The sequence below is a fragment of the Sitodiplosis mosellana genome, unplaced genomic scaffold (assembly GCF_009176505.1).
Source record: "Sitodiplosis mosellana isolate CC-2019 unplaced genomic scaffold, AAFC_SMos_1.0 Smas_scaffold_1, whole genome shotgun sequence".
Lineage (NCBI taxonomy): Eukaryota > Metazoa > Arthropoda > Insecta > Diptera > Cecidomyiidae > Sitodiplosis > Sitodiplosis mosellana.
Window position 1 is genome coordinate 11,605,460 of NW_022595244.1, and position 14,601 is coordinate 11,620,060.

At 37.0% G+C, this 14,601-nt stretch overlaps 2 protein-coding genes across 2 annotated transcripts in view; one reads left to right on the forward strand and one right to left on the reverse strand.

Moving 5' to 3' along the window:
* Positions 1-286: 286 nt before the first annotated feature.
* LOC129578250 (uncharacterized) lies at positions 287-2,571 on the reverse strand. Its single transcript, XM_055466525.1, has one exon. It carries the CDS (start codon positions 2,297-2,299, stop codon positions 806-808), a length of 1,494 nt encoding a protein of 497 aa, XP_055322500.1. The 5' UTR covers positions 2,300-2,571; the 3' UTR covers positions 287-805.
* A 6,358-nt stretch (positions 2,572-8,929) lies between these two features.
* Positions 8,930-14,601, forward strand: part of LOC129577948 (uncharacterized) — a 35,997-nt gene continuing 30,325 nt past the window's right edge. The window contains exon 1 of the mRNA XM_055465857.1: positions 8,930-11,383. The gene's annotated coding sequence lies outside the window, so the exon portion shown is untranslated. The remainder of the gene's footprint in view (positions 11,384-14,601) is intronic.

Here is a 14,601-nt window from a genome sequence, read left to right on the forward strand (position 1 = left end):
TGGCCACAAAGAACTCTGACAAGATCGCATCAGAAAAGCCAGTTCACAAAAAAGAGAAGCAAACACCAGAGAAACCGAAACGAAACTACAAACGCAAAAGTACACCAGTCAAAGTCAACAATGAAATGGAGCCAAAGAGTGATGCGAATGTTGGTCTCGATATCTCACCCGACAGCACAACGTTTGCGATACCAATCGATTGAGATCGTACGTATGTTTATCTATTATTTAGAAAAAATGTTAGAATCAAGGTGATCGTCTTCAGAACAAATCAAAATGAAACTCATTTTCTCTGTGTTTTCTTTTTTACTTTCGAGAATGACAAAGCTATATTTGAATGTATTTAATTGTAATTGATTGTTCAAAAAATACAAGTAAAAAAATTGTCCTCCCAACCGAAAAATCATATAGATACACAAAAAGCTGACATAAAAACGCAATCCTCTGGGCAAAACCGTCGGGGATGCGTGCGAAGAGATTAAAATTTATATGTGTATATAGTATATTTTTAAAGCACATTATTTCAATTAAAAACATAAATTTTGTTTAAATTCAAGCCACTTGGATAGAACAATTTGTGCGTATGACGTTTATGTTTCATATTTTGGAATTGATTGGTATGTGTCTAGGCCACGTGATTTCATGTTTTTATTTTCTATTTCGTTAATTGAGTTCGTATCTCTACTCGTTGCTACTATGTTATAATATCAATTATTGTTATGTTCCAGGTGTGCAATGTTGTTCTTATTTATTTTTCCCTTTCTTCTTCATCTTCAGGATTGAATCCCACGTTCGAGCTGCACTTTCATTTGAAATGTTTGAAAATTGGTCGCGATTTACGGTAGATTAGCAGATAAGCTGGTTGATTCATGCCCATTCTAATTTTTTCCAGTACCACATATCTTGTGCTGTCATCAAATAGTTCTGGTGCTTTTTGATTCGATGATTCTGCAATACATCGTTCACACATACAAACATAGTTCAAGTCCCTTTGAATCTTCGCTCGCCGTTCCTTATATCCAATGTTTTTCACCATAAAATCCTCGTCCATATAGTGGACAAACAATTGTTCGCCACTTTTGATTGGTCTAATGGTCAACACATAGGAGCCACTATCAGAGAAAAGTAGCGTGGCGTTTGGAGTGCAAGAGAGATTGAAATATAATCCAATCAAAGGAGTGAAGCCCTTTTGCATGGTACAGTTGATAGTCATCATTCTCCTCCTCGCTTGAATATGGTGGCTGATCAAGTGTTGCAGAAAGCGTTCTTTGCGTTTGGTTGGAAATTTTTGTGAAATGAATTCATGACTGATGAGACCTTCATAAACACTTTGAATTCCATGCTGGTGGCCCTCTGACCAACCGGGAAAATTACTTTTAAAGTTTCTGAAGAATACGTTGTACTTCGCTTTATCATCCAACATTGAGTCGGGCAATTCGAACTGATCGCTCATTATGGCACTTGCAGCAAATTCCATCAGGTCGTCGACATTTGTGAAGGTTTTCAGTGCGAAAACGATTGAACGTACCACTGAATAGCGATAATCGAACGGACCTTGAGGCTTCCATCGCAAACCACATTCAACGAAGTGGAAATCATTCTTGTCACATTTTCCAAAGCAGAACATAGATCTTGTGCACGTGTAACACGGAATCAAATTGGTGTAGCTTGAGTAGCATATGTCACAATTTACGCCAGCTTCACCGTAAAGACCAGCAGCAAATCCATCCTCCACCATAATCGTCTTTCCGGCTGGAATATCGGCTGTCGCTACGATTTCTCGTCCAAATTCCACATTTTGCTGCATTTCAAGCACTTTTACCATACACGGAAATCGTTCGTCCGGTTCATGGGATAGTTTTGGCGCAAAATATGACAGCTCTTCATCCAATACCTCGAGGCATTTGGCTTTGCGGTCGTTCAGTTTTGGTATCAGTTGTTGTGCACAATTTGATTGCAGCGCGAGTTCAATGTCAACCAGGCATTTGCTGTACAATTTTAAACGAAAGAAGCAACTCGATCGATTTGAATACGCATAGCTCAACTGCTCTGATCCATTTTCAGCAAAACAAAGGGCTTGATTGTAGAGTTTCATTGCAGCAAAATAATCTTTTCGTACAAAGTAATCGTTGCCTTTCTCACGCAATCTTTGCGATATTTGATCACTTTTCTGCGGCAAAACACCGCGCGGAGCTGGAATATCAAACTTTACGTTGGCAAATAGATCAACGAACAGCGCATTCTGTTGATTGCTTTCTTTGTCCCACAAAATATTCTTACTCTCTTTTTTCCAAAGCATTTTTGACACCTGTATTTGTTCTACGTGTTTTCTATATCAATATTCTCGATTTGCACTTTTATGCTAACTGTTGAACACTTTTCTCAATGGATTTTTACAACCATGTGAAATATTCGCTTGCTATGATGCAAATATTCTCACTGTCAAGAACGCAACGCCAAGTGCGAGTGTATGAGTTGTCAAGATGGCGATGTGTGTAAGTAGTTTTCTATTCAGTGTATATAGTATTGTTTCAATTCAGTAGCTGAAATGTATTTGTATTTGAAAAGATCGTTGATAGTTCAATGGCAACATGAAATTACAAGCTTTGACAAATACAAAATTTGACAAAAAATGTTACTCTCACGTAATATTTTATCATTACAATCTGATACAAATGATTTTGGACATTTATGGAAATAGGTCAACAGGAGCAAATAGGAGCACACAAAATGCAGAGAAAAAACGTCAGTTCTCCTGTCAAGCGACACAAACGACGGTTTACATTGAATTTGCATGTATTTTGCATTAACTGTAACATTGTAAGTGTATTATCACTGTTCAGCGACTCTTGCATGTAGTATTTTACAATAAACTGAATGCGACTGCAAATTGAGTGAGTTTAAAACTTTGGGTTTTGCGTTTCAGGTTGAATGTATTACGCTACTACCATTCTATGCATTATCGTTATTCGTTAATTATGGCTATCCTACCTATAGAAAACGTTCTCAGATTTGGTTCCTCACCTTTAGATTACAACATGAAAATGTGTTTATCCTCCTTGCTTGTGGAAATTCTTCAGAAAAACAAAGGAAAATTCCAAACAATTCATAAAGAGCAAGAAAAGACTGCTATTTCAATAGCAAATTTTCATATAAATTTGATGCATTTTTATCATCATTTTTATGAAATGTTCTTTACAAAATCGCAATATTTTATGAACATAAAATTTGAAAAGCACTTTTAATTCCTAACTTTAAACACATTGTGTGGATATTATGGAATATGGAATTCACCGTCGCTTAAAATTTCTCCATCGCTTAGGTCGCAATAGTTGTTGTTTCCATTCGCCATCAGATTTAGTTGTTGTGGAATTTTCTCGTTCAATCTTAAATTATTCATAAAATTATCGATTGAATTGGATGTGAAATCAGAATCGGTGCGATCAATCCAATTGTTGCATTTCATTCTAGAGTGATTTGGTAATATTCGGGCATTTGGTAGCCGTAAATGCAATGAGGTGGTATCGCTAGAAGATGATGAAGTACATTCGCCATGATTGGATTTTACATTAAAATTTGACTGAATAATTTGATCGTCAACAATGTGATACTTTTGTTTGTCCACTTTCAGCTGAATGTGAGAGCTGTCTTCCCGTTCTGATGCACTTAACGGCATATTTGCGTCGGCATTCTTCAGTATGGATTTAAGGAATTTTTTTGCGGCTCTTTCAATTTGTTGGCGTGTCGCTGAACGATATTCACTGTCATTGATGCTGAAATCTAACTTCCGTGCTGATGACCGAATGCTCTCTATTGTCTTGTTGAACTTTGGTGATTCAATTAGGCTGGAATCGATATAATGTGGTGAATGCATATCGGATCCAGTTTTCCCAGCTGAATATTTTGTTGTTGATTTTTGTGTGCCCACACTTTTTGGAGTGTCCATTTTAGAGATATCATCACATTGTACTTCTCGATCCGTCATTATTCGAGCAGGTGACATCAAATCGGGTGGCACGATTGTATCCAACGCCACATCCAATGTAGTTTTATCATTTCGAATCTTCCGCAAAATTTCTCGCAAATCATCAAAATTTTCGAGAACTTTGGGCTGTTTTTCAACTGGACTAGATTTTGACTCCTCTTGAATCAATATCGGTGTCTCACTTGATTCAGCAATTCCTTCGACTTCAAAAATTTTATCAATCACACTTTTCGCTTGCGTTTTCGGTACATATTTGAACTCCGTTGAAGCTCTGTTGATCAATTTTTTATCGGATTGAAATTTTTCATCATCAGTCAAATGCGAAGAGGTTGATAAATTCAGGGATAAGTGGCTTGTTTCTTGAGTATCGTCGGTTGTGACATTCTCTAGAGGCATTTCTTCATACTCGCCGGAAGATTTCTCTGCAACACGTTTTTCATCAACGAAGGGTGTAATGTATTTGTTGTTCTTATTTTGGTATTGATTTGAAGTGTTTGGTTGGACTTCATTTTGTTCTGCGCCTTGTGCATGTTCCAAGGGTTCATATACAAATTGGATGACTTTATTTTTCTCCTTTGATAAGAATACTCCTGGTTTTGCTTCGCCCGGTTTTATTTCTATCTCGTAAATATTTTCTATTTCACATTTCGCTTGTGGCTTTATCGATAGCATCGGCAGTTGTTGCAGTTGCAACTCTCCTTTTGGTTGAGAATCGTGTAATTGACTGTGATCAAATTCATTTTCAGTGAAATTTTTAACTTCAATCACACTTTCTGTGCTGAGATTGCTCTTCAACGGAGATACATTTGCGCTTTGACCTTCAGCTTTCTGTTCTTCGTCAGTTTTTTGCTCAGCAGAAGAAGGCGCCAACGATTCACCGCTCGTTTGTTTCAGAATCCTTTTTGGAAATATCGCATTCGACGGAACGAGTTCAATGGTTGGATGAATATCACGAAATCGGATTTGAGATCGATTCCTGTCTTGTTGTGCCGGGCAATGTTCATGATATGAAATGCTCTTTTCCCTTTTATGAATCAAGCACGAATGTCGTTTTATTTCCGTCCCTTTCCTGGCGACTTCTTCCAAAATTTCACGTGATTTCGCTGACACTAGTCGATGTTGCAAGTTATTTTTGCTTGCCAAACTTTCATTTATCGATTTTGGTGGCGTTTGATTCATGTAACGCGATGGTACCGAGGCATACTTTGAGTTTTTCCTTGGTTTCGAAAGTATTATTTCATTCGTGTTATTTGCTGTTGCTGTTGCTGTTGTTTGTACGGATTTCTCAGTCGATTGGCTCTTTTTTATGGTTGTTGAATGTGGTGCATTTTTTGGTGATTCACTGATTTCACTTTCATTCGGAGGCGGCCCATGAAAAAACCGATCAACAATGTCAACACAGTATTCATGCAATTTGATTTTATCAAACAACGGCGGAACATCATCGTCATTCCCACGCGTTTGGTTTACTCTTCCATTATTAATTCGCGTTTGTTTACGTTTTACATGTGTCGGCGTAGCGATGGAAACGGGACTACGTTTTGTTTGAGCAATGCGACCGACACTCCTTCCACGCGCTTTATTCACGTTCGACTCGTTCTTCCCACGCTTTGTGTCTGTCGGATTCTTGATTTTTCGCGGCAACGGAGGCAATTGATCCACTGAATCCGATGAATAATGTTGCAGGAAAAATTTCGAAATACTGATCAATTCGGTTACATCGTGAGCTAGCTCAGCACGACGCCTCCGATTTGCTTCGATGTCAAACTCAAAGTTTGTCGCTTGAAGTGAGTCAATGTCTATGAGAGTCATTTTATTTAGTATGGCACTATTTTTTTTATTTTAGATATATCTTTTGTTTATAATCAAACCATTCAATTAAAAAACATAAATTTAATTTATTTTATGGAAGTTTTCACTAATTTTTGGTCCTATTTGAAATTTCGTATTGATTTTGAATTCAAACAATACTTCAGACGCTACTTTTCATACAACCATCTCGCTTGAATTCTCCATGCCTACTGTTTTTACTAGTTGTAACACATTACGCTCATGTAAAATTTAAGGGGTAGAAAAATGATAAACATTGTTACATTCTATTTAAACCGGTCAAAGTGGACACCTGTCCATATTATTTGATAGCGTTATGCTTCGACTACTCCCCCACAATTGCAATAGAAATACTGATGTGTGAGTGTTGAATTGTATCCTTATGGGAAATGACCGATATATTTAAATGTTTTTTGGAAATGGAAACACAATTGTTAAACAATCGACTGAACGTTAACCCATTGATTGCCCAGTCAATTTTTCGAATTGAGCTCATAACTTTCCATGAAAACATATGGACCCGTGCGCATAAAAACGACTTATAAAAACGTCGCCGAACAAAGCGAAACACCTATTTGTTACTCGTTCAATTCGGAACAAATTGTACATTGGTATGTTACGCCGACAAATCTATGTTACGTTTTGATCGGCGATTTTTTTTGTTATTCGTTTTTATGCTCACGGGTTCATATTTGATAAGAAAAAGTTTTTTTTAAATTAAATTTTGCCTATTAACATTCAATTTAATAAAATGTTTAACTTGAAAACCCTGTCTGAAAAAAATCTTCAAATATGGCTCTCAGTTAATGGGTTAAACAAATGCACTTTGACATCAAAACAACCACATTTTCAGTTTGAAATCTTTTTTTTTCATATGTTCTTCGAAATAAAAAAAATCAATTTAAATGCATATGTGACTCATCAAAACGTAAACAATGTGCGTTAATTAAAACGATTCATCCCAAAACAATACAAAGCGATAGGATAATTGTTGGGATTTCCTCTCTGTAACAATGTAATAGTTCGAAATAGTTTTGATGCCAACATGCAATTCAATACTCGACATAAGTTCGCTACGTAAACTACGCTAGTTGGAGAAGCAGGTGAGTTTGAGGGGAATTCAAAGCAAAAACAAAACAAAACGCGATACCATGTGCGAGAGTGTGATGGTAGTGGTATGAGTTCGCTTATGTTTACATCGCGCCATTGAGCCACTGAACGCGAATTGCAAAGAAATCTTGCCTTTCATTCACTGAATCAATTCGATGCTGTTTGGTTTCTTTTCGCCTTATTCGCAATGTGAAACCATCGTCGTCGTCGTCGTTGTTTTCAATGTCAAGCATTTGCTTTAATGAGCAATTTTTCTCCATTTATCAAACCGTAAATTCTCTTGTCTTCTCACATTTTCTACAAAAACTCACAAGCAACAAATCAACTACCAACCATACCGATCAGTACACAACATTTTGCCGTACAATTAACGAAAGAATTCTAGTCGACGACTGTGAGTCGTGCATGTATAGTAAGCTGTTGTGCGTGCCTAACGATTTCTGAATTTGGGCCATTGCAATTAGCGCATATTCAAATCGAAAGATGGATAAATGTGAAATGTACGTAATTTTCGACATTTTGTTTCGAATCTTGGTCCCTCATTAAATGCACAATTTGATTCAATCGAAGCTGGTCCATAAATTAAACGAAAGAAAATACTGAAGATGCAATCTTTGTCGTTGAAGTGTTATGGAAAAAATTCAAATAAATTGGCAAGTTTTAGGTGAATAAGGCGAATAGGGGAATGCAAATTGAGGAGAAATTGAAATAACAGTTTCGGCAAATGCGTATTGAAATGCAGTTTGGAATCGATTGCGTTATTTTATGTGGAATCAACATATTTAAATCCAACGATGGCATCTGCAATATCAAATAAAACATAAAATTATTACATTATTTCGGTCCGAGAAAGACGTTTGGTCACATGGAACAAGTGGACGACACTCGAACACATTTACATTCGAACATGAAAATCAAGTCTGGTCGCAAGGTGCGATGCGTAACCAAATGAACAAATGTTTTGTGTTTTTGGTAAACAAATCGAACGTTTATATGGTAAGGCAACTCCATAGATAGAATCGGTGATTTTACTTATCTATTCACAACACATTGGATGTAAAAGTATTGTAATCATCCGGATCTATAAAAAAAACAGAATAAAATTTTCGGTGGTATGGATTAGGAAGCAATTAGAGAAATTCGTCAAACTGACACAGTGTATGGGTTGGTATGACTCAATGCAATAAGTCCCTATCGATATTGCTCACTCCAATACGAGCGAATGCCTCTGAAAACGTCTGCAAACAGTTAGTTTTCCAAATGTAAACCATTTTCCTCGTCTTTTCTCTTCATTCGCTTCATGGTCGTGTTCAGTTGGCATTTGCATGTCGCGTATAGTGGAGTACAGAAGCGCAGATGAGACCGAGACGAGAGAGAATTTGTTGTGTATGTCTGTTGCACGTTTTACTTAACATCCGTTGAATGCATCCATAATAATAAATTGTGTGCAAATTACATTATCAAGTAAATACATTTAATAATCCAGTGGTGTGACATTTTGTGAATTGTTAAATGTTGAAGTAAGCTCCTTTCGGGATTTATTTTGGCGAACGGAAGTGTCGGTCTGTGTTCGATAAATTATTTAATACGCATCGGAAAAGAGTTTTGTAATGGGTTTTTTGTGTGCTTGTGAGAGTTTTGTTTACATTGTAGGCAGATGTGCGGCTAAAATAAGCTGATGATCTGGTCGGGTGGTCTGGGCTCAATAAATCGGTGGCGATAAGGCGATCGTACTTGAAAATTACAGTTTGCCTGCTCATTTATATAATTACACCTCTGTTCAACACCGACAATAATATTCACAGACAAACGCACAGCGCATGAAGAAAGTACACGCCAAATGGTGTTTGTAAAACGCACGCCGATCAGTCGTTTTGTACGGCTACTGCCTGTTATTGTAGTTGTTGTTGTTTTCTCATTTTGCGTAGAACAAGAAATTACACGTAATTTTGCAATTTTGTTTCGAAAACCAGAACTTGTTCTAATGCGCGCTGTGCTCTAAATTCGTAATGATCGCTTGTGGCGTAATGTACCGATTTACCCAGTTGATAGTATACCGGACTGCGAACGCCAATAGAAACAATATTTTAATGTACGAAGGTGTGTGTGAGTGGATGTGGATATCAAGTTTTAGCGTTTGGTTTTTGGTTTCATCAATGCCATTTGTATGATCGTCAACAGTTATTGTTATGCATTGAGAGAAAATATCATTTACCAGTGCAATAAACTCAGATATGCCTTCACATGAAACCCATCTGAGTCGTGCAATAGTTTACAGGCACATTTTCAATTTAAAAACCCATTCCACACTACTCACAATTTAGATCTATTCAGAAATCGCAGCCAAGCATCACATGCGTCGCAACAGGTGTTTATTTGTCATTTGAGAAGGACGGAAAAGTTATTCCAAAAATATACCGAAAAATAAACAGCGAGCTTCGAAACAATGCATGATCGTATCTGTTTCTTTCGATAATCATGTGACGTCACGCTAAATACCGTACATGTACTGGTCTCTAGTAGGTGGTAGAGATGCGTTGGATTCAATCAAACTATTATACAGTATCGAGTTGATTTTTTTTCTCTTCACACAAAACACACACGAGTAAATTTGCGCGGCTCACGTACAAAAGCCACTGAGAAAGCCCCCCATTTAATACAGTTTCAAGCGTGTAAATGCTTATGTGTACGCTATCGCCAGTGTGCGCGTCAATATACACAGTATGTAGTGTGTGCATGTGTGTGTGTGAAACGGTGTGCAAAAAAGAATATCGAATGTTCACCGAAAACGCGGCCACAAACGGCTGGAGAGGAACGAGAGAGATCGGTATAGCTGTGTGCGCAGTGAATAGGTTTTTTCAGTTTTCAATTGGCAATGAATACGGAATCATGCCGTGTGCAGCAGATCGTATTCGCGCACTGTACCCATAAGCAAACTATACGGCTAATGACAATCGAAGTGAAATAAAGAGAAACAAAAATAAAACACTGAAAACTGACAACAAAACAACATCACCGAGCACCGAGTCAATAAATGGCATTCTAAAAAGAACGGCTTTAGTGCTTTCCATTCGGTGTCAATTCAAAATATAGAAAGTAACAATCATAATAATAATAAAAAAACACACAGAGACAATTTGTGCAATTAGTTCTCAGTTGTGCGAAACAAACGTGTACAAAAAAAACCGAATTCCGATCGAGAGTGTGCTTGCGATCATGTCTATGAATTAAATTCGATCATATTGCGATAAATAGATTAAATTTCGTCGTCCACTGTGTTCGTTGTCAAGCTTTGAAGAACGCGTGATGCTCGAATTTTGGGTGTCGACTAATTGAAACATTTCGTTTTATTGACAATTCAACGAAAGAGACACAAATATCGAACGCTTTGTTTTTTTAACGGTTCATATTTTCTCCATTTAAGCGCACGAATTGCATGTGTATCGGTTTCATGTGGGTATTTTTATATTCTAACGTTATTGGACGTTCAAAGAGTTATAGACTGTAACTTACAGCAGATCATTTCGAATGATAACTACGGCGAGAGAGAAAAAAAACAAATTCCCGCAAATCTTTGAAACAATCATTGAGTCACACATCTCAAGCAAACTGACTCACGCCCAACCGCACATTTAATTGCACATCGGTGCGCGCACTTGCTAGGACAATAAATCAAATGAAATAAACAGAAGCCTCCAAGCATCGGACCCATTACATAGCAACGACCGACGTATGTCAAATGTTAATCAAGTGAAATTAATTAAAGTGCTGAAATTGACCAAATTTTTCCCCATTGTAACACAATCAGTTGACATCAGATTTCATAGCCTCAATCCGTCCAGTTGGGATTTGTTCGTCAATTGACTGACATTGACTGGTTTTTTTGTAGCATCATCGAAAATAAATCGTGAAGTCGCTGGCTATCAACAAGAAAATGCTACGTTTGCAATTGACATGCGTGTTAGACAGCTTTTTTGGATTTTATTCCATATTCAAGTGAATCAATAGCAAATTTCCATTTTTTCTCTATCGCGAGTGTATATATGTGTCTGAGTGTTGTGGCAAACTGTTGACGCCATTCGAATTTGAATTAAATATGAGATGACATTTTGTCAGTCGTTCCGCAGCTAAATAGTGTGTGTACATGTATCATGCATCAGTAATTTCATACATTCATTTGATACATTCGATGTGAAAACGTCGGAACACGACAGAATTATAACAAGTAAATAAAGTGAGTGTGAGAGAAAAGAAACGGAGCACAACGGAAAACGACACAAACTGTGACACAAAAACCGTCTGCACCGATAATAAATAGCAATTAATAGCTGTTTATCGCACCTATTTCTTTTGGCGTCGGTGAAACTTCTCGGCTGTATCGCTGCTTTTTATTTCTCCGACATCAATCATTCAACGGCAAACCACAAAAAAATGGCGCAATTTAAAGATAATTCCTGGGTGAGTTCTTCAACGGAAACGTTTTTTTTACTTCATTTTCAATTTTTTTTTATAGCTATACTAAGTTGAGCTGAGCTAACGCTTTCATTTTCTAATTTGACTTTTAATTTTCGTCAAACGATCGAACCACTTTTGGTGAGAACCGAATTCTACACTAAAACCAGTTTCACAAAAAAGACGTCACGTTATATCTCTTGTTTCTCTTTCATGGTCTCTTATCGACTAATATACATCATCATTTTAATTCCGTTTTATTCTCTTCTGCTGCTTGAACATAGCCTTTGATCACAGATTAGGCGAACTAGAGACGAAAATAGTTAAGATTATCAAATTGAGAAAATCGCTCGAGGCCCCAAAAATTGCATAATGCGTCAAAACACGCGTGACTTTCAACTAATTTCGTTGAAGCTTGGCTCTAAATGCCAACGATTGAAAGTGAGAAAAATAAACAAAAACCAAAATATTTACTGAACAAAAAAAAAAACGAAGCACATACTGATTCTATATTTGTTGTTACGACGAATTCCATGACCGGTGTGCACTTGGCACGACACAAAAATATTTACTTCTTGAGTGTAATTAGTGTATAAAAAAAACTAAAGTTTACAAATTCATTAACAACAAAGGCTTTTTGCACAATTTGCAAAAGATTTTCATTGTCATTACAACGGAATGAATCGTTTGAATTGTCGAATTGGTCGAAGCGGCTTGAAGCTGATCGCGTGTACTTGCTGTCGAAAATGTAGTTTTACCAATTGTGAATGATACGTTTACAACAAGAAAAATTGCCCCAAACACAATTTAAAACGAAAAGTTCTCCAGCCACCGCAAACCAAAACCAGAAGACTTTGTCCAATGTGTCTCGTGGCTGTGTAATTTCATTTGCAACCAAAACGAAACAGCGTTCATTGGCTTCGAACACCAAAATCAGCACACAATCAGCGTGTCCGCGGGCAGCTAAAGCGCAACGAATGCGTTCGAGAAATGGCAACGAACAGAAATTTTGTCAAACAAACGATTCAAAATCACAAAGTGTTTGTGTATGTACGCAGTTGTCTATTGTTGTTGGTATAAACAATGGGACGATATTTTTTTCTTCATTCTCTATTCATTTGTCTATAATGAGCTTATGTTTGAACCAAAAAAAAAAACAACAACCGTTTGCCGTGTCGTTTGAACCATTGTTAAAAGATACTATACATGTGTGTTTTTACATATTAGTTTCATCTCTCATGACTTGCAAGTGTTAGAGCTTTGTCTTCTTCTTGTCATGGGGTTTCGGAATTCATTCAAGCATCACATATCACGAGACTTTGACGGCTACCGTTCATACTCTCAAGGTGCATTTCTAATACCTTTCCCTTTATCTCTTTTTAATTAGCAATGTTTTTTGTTCGTCTTATCTTCTCGCTTCATTCGCATGTCGAGTGATGCTGATGATGATGAAGAAAAAGAAGATGAAAAAACATGGAATGCGGTCTTACAAATATGCAAGCAATGGCATGAAAAGTGAGCTTATTTCAGAAGAAGAAGAAGAAGAAGCAAAAACTAAATCATTTGTTGAATTAAATCATCAATGGTTGCGTGGCGTGGTGTAAAAAGAGGGCAAAAAAGAAACGATAGAAAGTGTCGGAGTTTTGCCATAGCGGATGCAATTTTTAGATATTTAACTTCAACCTGTTACCAAATGTTACCGATTCTATTTGGAAAAAATGCATCAAATAATCCGTTATATCTGCTGCTGAGTTCATTTTTTTCGGTTTTCGCTGCAAATGGATTTATTCATTTCATGAACAAAGCCTTATAAAACAGTGTTGAATTGTGGCGCTTATTTTAGATCTGATACATATGAATTGCAGCGTGGCATCTTCAACTGTTTAAATCCACATAGGTATTATTGTAGTTTTTTCTCGCTTATGGAAGGCCCAACGAGCGTGTTTTTTTTCTCTGTAAACTTTGGCAAATTATATAAGAATGAAGCGGATTACCCAAAATGGATGTGCGTTACATCATAATTATGGCTGGATCTACGGCGCGCGATAGTGAGAGAGAGAAAAAAAGAGCCGTTGTTCTGAAAATTGATTACGGTGAAAGAAAGCAAATCCATCATTCAAATGCACTGAGAGTGATGGACGTGATACCGCTATTCCAATCGAAGCAATTGCACGCTGCAGAATTACCACATGTCTAACGGCCACTTTTGCATTCAGCTGCACTGACGAAAAAAAAATTATACGTGCATAAGTAAATCGACGAATGTAATCACATCGATGGCAAATTATCCGCAGTATCAAAGCTGTCCACACACACGGTACGCGGAGTCGAATTAAATCGACAAAAACCTACTTAGGAAATATAAAAAAAGCAGCAATCGATGAATGTATGCCGTTAATTCTGCTACGTTCTGTACGTTGACGTGCATATGTAATCGATGGTTGTTGTTATCGTCGTCGTCGTTATTTTTTCCTTCAATTTCATTGCGGGCTTGCCTTTATTGGATAGATTTGTTCAATCGCAAATGGAGTGCCATTTTATGGGCAGTGAGCAATTATAATCGCTATTTTTATGAACTGATTTTCGTTGATTTTTTTTATGGCCGTTCAATTGTCAATTGGCCATAGCAATTTTCTCCTCGTTCAATTCCAAAGTGGTAGCTGGCTTTTTTTTAGAAACAACAAATTGTCGCACGGTTCAATGAACGTTTAGTGAAGTGACAACCATCAAACCAAAACAACTGTCGGATTAACTGAAACACGTGAGAGATTGCTCAGTTCGATTGGTAGCGAAACATTTTATTTTGGTTGAATAATTGTGTGATGACAATTTTGAATGGCTAACGGAATGGATTGACAGCGAATAGCGTGACAACACGCATAATTTCGTTGTTAATGTTTGTCATGATTTAGGAGAAAACAAAAACAGATGATCTGAAATTTTCGACCGCAAATTATGCAGCTTCTTTCACTTTCGCCGCTCGTTGAGTCGTTACCACCGAATAATCTACAATTAAACATCAAAGACAGAAGTAATGCAAATGAAAAATGGGTCCAATATTTTAAAATGTGTTTTCAATTCTCTCACGTTCAACGCTCAAGCGTTCACATTGGAAAGATCTAACGTTTTTTCGTCTGAAACCAAATTTTCTGAACAGTTTCCCAAGAGTAAAAAATCCGATGGATCTTTTGATCGAATCTCATTTTAAAATACCGAACCAAAAA